Source organism: Calypte anna, chromosome 27, assembly GCF_003957555.1.
Source record: "Calypte anna isolate BGI_N300 chromosome 27, bCalAnn1_v1.p, whole genome shotgun sequence".
NCBI classification, from domain to species: Eukaryota; Metazoa; Chordata; class Aves; order Apodiformes; family Trochilidae; genus Calypte; species Calypte anna.
In genome coordinates this window covers 690,320-696,211 of record NC_044272.1, presented here as the reverse complement: position 1 = coordinate 696,211, position 5,892 = coordinate 690,320, and the positions used below count along the sequence as shown (strand labels likewise).

The 5,892-nt window shown below is 57.3% G+C and overlaps 1 protein-coding gene across 1 annotated transcript; it reads right to left on the bottom strand.

Annotated features, from left to right (window-relative positions):
• Nucleotides 1-571: 571 nt before the first annotated feature.
• Nucleotides 572-4,947, bottom strand: MRPL45 (mitochondrial ribosomal protein L45). The gene is given in 10 exon segments (XM_030465904.1): nt 572-1,226; nt 1,676-1,749; nt 1,752-1,811; nt 1,814-1,847; nt 1,953-2,101; nt 2,376-2,425; nt 3,007-3,105; nt 3,460-3,577; nt 3,774-3,975; nt 4,848-4,947. Coding segments are annotated over 10 exon segments (999 nt in total). The 5' UTR covers nt 4,920-4,947; the 3' UTR covers nt 572-1,085.
• Between the last annotated feature and the right edge of the window lie 945 nt (nt 4,948-5,892).

Here is a 5,892-nt window from a genome sequence, read left to right as displayed (position 1 = left end):
TGACACCCTTCTGATTTCCAGAGAGATGAAAGGGATTCCATGGCTGGCTCCTCTCCTAGCAGAGCACAAAGCTGATATTCTGCCCTTCCAAAAGAACATCATTCACAAGAAACACTCTGCAGGCTTGAGGAACCAGAACTCCTTCACTGCACACTCCATAGAATCTCTTTCAGGGAAGAAAAAAAATGCACTTGAGTCCCACAAGGCCTGGGAAATGGCTGAGTGAAGGAGCAAGAGAATGCTGCAAGAAAAGCTGCTTGGTTGTTTGATCACTAGGGAATATTTTGTTCCCAGGACTAGGAATAAATGTGATTTATCCCAGTGAAACAGGGCAAGAACAGATTAGCTGAGGGCTCTGGCTTAATTCCACAGGGCAAGGGAACCTCTGGGAACAAACCCAGCCAGCAAAAGCAGGGGATCTGCTGTGGATGTCCCCATGTCCACAGGATGGTGCCACCACCCACTGACAGCATCCCCTGGCTGGATCCATGAGCAGCTGCAACAAAGGCACCAAAACCTTCAGCTGAGAGAAGCCCCTGGAGAAGCCATCAGCTGGCACAGACACACACCAGAGGAGTCAAAAAGTTTTATTAAATTATCAGTGCTGTGCTGCAGCCACCACCAAGCACCCCCTCAGCAGGGTCAGCAGCTCCCCCCCAGCAGAACTGGATTTCAAGAGTGTTTGCTGCTCTTCCCTGTTGGCTGGTTAAAATAAAATAGCCTGGGAATCAGTCAAGAGAGGGAGAGAGGATGGGAAAAGGAAGTGCCACTGCTGTAAGTTTTAATAAAAGCCAAGCAGGGCTGTGACACTTCCCATGGGGTGCCCAATATCCCACGTCTGGGCAGAGCTCTGCAGCCCAGGGCTCTCAGGATGGAAGCTGAGGGCAGAGTTTGGCCTGTCCTGAGGAGAGGACTCTGCTCCCCTTCACAGAAACACTGAGAGGGTTACAGGGCAGCACACCAAGTCTGCTTGGACAGAGGAAAGAAGTTCTCAGAGCTCTGAATCCCCCTCCCAGGCCCCTCTTGTTCTTTTAAAGGACAATTCTTAGTGAGTGAGTCCACTCTGAAGCAGCTCACTGAAAGGCTCACAGCCACATCCAGCCCCTGATGTTCTCCATCTCTTCCCCCCAGGGTTTTCTTTGGCACTGCTGTCTCTGGAACTTCCTACTTGGTCCTTTCATATTCTTGTGAGGGGATGCAAGGTTGGGCCAGGAATCATTCACCGTCTGGAAAAGCAAGGAACAGAATCAGAGCCAGAGGCAGCTCTGAGCTGGGGATCTCCTGGTGGGGAGCAGGAGAGAGGAAAGGCTTGGGAGTTCTGGAAATGCTGAGGCCTCACACCAGGAGGTGACCAGGAGGTGGCAGCAGCACCGGGGAGGACACAGAGCCCAGGGCTGTCCCCTCCTTCCCCTCCAGGACCCCTTTTCAGTAACAGAGGAAGACAAAGCACCTGCAGAGCAGCAACCCCCTGAACTGACTGCTGCCAAGCTGCCTGGTGTTGCCTCCTGTCCAGCTTCCAGGTGCTGGAGGCCAAGAATCCCCATTACCAACCAGCTTTTGCCTTCCCCTGATGGGAAGCTCAGCTTTAGTTCTTGCCAGAATTAACCCAGGGCCTCTGTCCACAGCCACAAACCCTAATGACCCTAACCCTAAGGGACCCAGTCCTGGTGCATTCCTTGACAATGGCTCCTTTGGGGGGTGCCCACGCTGGAACAATCTTGCCATGCATCCTCCAGCTGCCATAGGGTTGACCAAGTACCTCTCAAACACCACATACTCCAAAACATCCTTGGGCACCCCCTCCCCCCCTACATCAGGCGTCCAAAGCGGTCGTAGATTGCCAGAGTCTGTGGGGGAAAAAAACCAAAAAAAACCCAAAATAAATTCAAATGTTGGCGTTGGCAGCCAAATTACCAAGAAAAGGAGAAAGCCCAGGGCAGGAGGGGCTGTACCTGCTGTGTGTGCATCCTGACTGTCACCTGGCCATAGAGGGTTCCCTCTGTGACGATGCTGTCGCAGCGGATGTGAACCACCCGGGGGGGCTCCAGGGACCCCACAAAACTCCACCTGATGGTCTTGTACCTGTTCCCACGGACATTTCCTAGAAAAAGGGGGAAAAAAACAACGCCTACAAAACCCAAACAGATGTGCTCTGGGTCTGCTGATTTTGCTCCTTGCTCTTCCAGATGCTTCCTGCTTAATTACAACAAGCAATTACTACAAGAAAATGAAGCATTTATTCTCTATTGTTCTTTCCCTCCCTTGCTCTTCTCCTGACTGTACCCAGAAAAAAAAAATAATAATTGAGACAGGGGATGAGGTTTAGAGAGCAGGGAACGACACCCAAGGACACACAGCACCAGAGAAGCACTTACTGAGTAGCAGCGCTCTGTCCACCAGGGAGTGGAGTTTCTGCTTGTTAAAGCTGGAAGTGAAACAGACCCAGTTACTCACACACCTTCCAGAGGGATTTGCTCCCCAATTCCTGATGCCCAGCAGGCACCCAACCCCTGAGAAGACAGAAAAAACTGAATTCTCATCTGTGCTCTCAATAAAAATAAAAAAAAAATAACATGAGTGGAAGTTGGCTGAGAAAGCTGCAGGGAAAGAGACACAAAACCCTCTGGAACCCAGGGTCTGACCTGGAAGTTTTATTCCTGTTTGAACCCTAACCATGGAGTTTTGGAATCTTGTTTTATTCCTGGGAAGTGGGGCAAGGCAGGGGAGCATCATTTCCTAGCCAAACAATTCCCTGCAGCCCCAAGACCCCACTCAGCTGCTGAGGAGAGGGGCAGCAGCTCAGGTCAGGATGGATTTTCTGCAGCCTGCTCCTCACTGTCAAAAGGAAAAGACTGAAATCCCCAAATTCCTGCTCCTCACTGAGGTGGGGGCAGAAGAGGAGAAAGGACTTGGTGCAGAGAAGGAGGAAGAGAAACAAGGAAGAAAACCAGAGCATGGAAGGGAAGAGCAGCAGGGGCTGCACATCTGTCAGAGAAAAGGCCTTACTTGGTCAGGGAATTGTGAGCTTCAATAAATATCTCCTGAGCCTTCTCTGGAAAAGTTTTAGTGCTGAAATCTGGATCGTGGTCTTTGATCTTCCTCAGGCTGAAAAGAAAAGCTCCACAGGTAAGTCCTGGAGGCATCTCAAATGTCCCAGGTGATGGCAGCAACCTCAGCCACTCCAAACCCAGCTTGGACCAGGCAGCAGCTGATCCCCCACTGAGACAAAAACCTCCTGGGACAATCTCACTGCTGCAAACCCCAAAAACCCTCAAAAAAACCCCAAACCCACACTGCACCCACCCACCCCAGAGCAGGCTCCTTGTGTTCAGGTTGTGTCAGACAGCAGCAGCCAAAAACACCCCCCCACCACTGCAGGACAGAACCAAGCAGAACTTCTGCCCCAAAAAATGGGAATTTATGACAATTCTTGGAAGGATGGGAAGGGGGGGGACGTACGCCAGCTGGGAGGCAGCTGTCTGCTTCAGCTTTGCCATCCTCTGCTTCAAACCATCTTTGGAGAGGGAAGTCAAACGGGCATCACCCTCAGGAGGGACGTAAGGATCCATGATTTCAGCTGCAGGAGAGAGGGAAAGTCAGGAGGCCTGCAAAACCAGCAAAGTAAAGGGAATCAGGAGGGAGCAGCCTGGCAGCTGGGAGCTGGAGAAGCAAGAATTCCTTCGGGGCTGATGATGTCTGTGTGTAACTCAGACTGCTCCCTGCTCCCACTTTGTTCAGCACTGCCCTCGAGCCCAGGGAAGGATCTCTCCCACCTGTGGAAGCCAGGTAGATGGTCCTTTCCATGCGTTCCTCTGGAAATATTGGCATGGAAGCCCTGGCTCTCTTCTCCTTCTCCTCAGGAGGCAGCTCCCTGGCCCACTCAGGCACAAAACCTCTCTTTTTCTTTGTTCTCACTGGCACAGCAGCCCAGGCAGGAGCTGGAGCTCCACGGGGAAGGAGCAGAGACCCTGCAGCCTGAGGAGGGGAAATAACAAAGCCGGGGGGAGTCACCCCAACACCCCAGAAACAGCACCAAGACCCCCAGCACCACTACTGCAGCCCCCTCGGACCCACACCCCCCCCCATAGCCCTGATCCCACAGACCCATGGTCCCCCCTTAAAACTCCTCGGGGCTCCTCAAACCCCCTCAGGACCCCCAAATCCTCAGTGCCCCACACACCCTCAGGACACCCCACACCCTCAGTGCCCCCCACATCCTCTCAAGTCTCTTCAGTGCCCCCCACGCCCCCCAAATCTTCAGTGTCCCCCACACCCTCAGGTGCCCCCCACACCCTCTCAAATCCCCTCAGGTGCCCCCCACATCCTCAGGACCCCCCACACCCTCAGTGCCCCCCACACCCCCCAAATCTTCAGTGTCCCCCACACCTTCAGGTGCCCTCCACACCCTCAGTGCTCCCTACACTCTCAGTGCCCCCCCCACACCCTCAGGTGCCCCCCACACCCCCCAGTGACCCCACACCCCCCAGTGACCCCCACACCCTCAGTGCCCCCCACACCCCCCAGTGCCCCCCACAACCTCAGGACCCCCCACACCCTCTCCAATTCCCCCAGTGCCCCCCACATCCTCTCAAATCTCTTCAGCACCCCCCACAACCTCAGGTGCCCCCCACATCCTCAGGTGCCCCCCAAATCCTCAGCGCCCCCCACAACCTCAGGACCCCCCACAACCTCTCCAATCCCCTCAGTGCCCCCCACATCCTCTCAAGTCTCTTCAGTGCCCCCCACACCCTCTCACCCCCCATCAATCCCTGACCGCCCCCTCAGCCCCTTCCCCGGGCTCCCCCGGGTCCCTCCCGCCGCCCCTCACCCGCTCTCCCGGGCCCTACCTGTCCGCACACCCACAGCCTCCCCAGCCCCATCCCTGCCCGCCCCGCTCCCGCCGCCATGGCAGCCGCCATCTTCCCTGCCGCGGGGGCTGATGGGAGGAGTGGGCGTGGTCCGCATGCGAACGGGCGTGGTTTTGTGCGCGCGCGCGATGGGGGCGTGGCCGATTGGAAGGGCGGGGCCGCGGTGGGCGGGGCCTGGGTGGCGGCGAGTGGAAAATTCCACCGGGTGCGGGGGGAGCGGGGGGGGGGGGGAGGCTCCGCCCCCAGCGCGCGCCTTTTGGGGGGGGGGGAGGATACCATAACCCCCCCGACCCCCCCCCCAATCTCCCAACCCCCCTGACCCGGGGACTGATGCAGATGGGGGGGGGTTCCCGGTGTACCGAGACAGAGACACATCCCCCTCCTCCCCCCCCCCCCCTTTTTCCTCCCCGCGCTACGTGCGGCAAATCAGGGACCCCCCCTCACCCCCACCCCGTGGACCCCCACCCCACCCACCGGTTCTTCGGGGGATGCGGAGCTGCCCTCCCCCCCCCCGCTCCGAGCACCAGGGGTGATGCTTTGGGTGCGGGAACGCTGGAGGCTGCGGGGGGGGCAGCAGGGGAAGGGTCCCCTCCCACCGTCCCCAGGGTGGCAGCAGCATCCCAGCCCCCTCCCCTTGCAATTCCATCCCGGGAGACGCGTGGCCCCCCCGGGGGATGCAGCTGCAGGGTCCATCTCAGCTGCAGGGTCCATCTCGCAGCCAAAAACCTATTTTATTCTTTTGGAATTGGGGAAAGTGATGGGTGCGGGGTGGCCCCCGCGGGGAGTTGAGGGGAGGGGGGTTTGAAGGGGGGGGGGGGGGCTGTGGCTCGGGTCCTGGCCGTGGTCCCAGTTTTCTTTGGGAAGTGTTGATCTTGGCGTGGGGGAACCGGACAGCTGGTTAATGTGTAGTGACGGCTCCGCTGCGCCCCAGAGCGTTGATCCCGGCCCAGGTTCTGATCGGTGCCGCCGGGAGACCGGGAGCGACCCCGTGGGGCTGTGATTCGGGGGGGAGAACACAGATGGG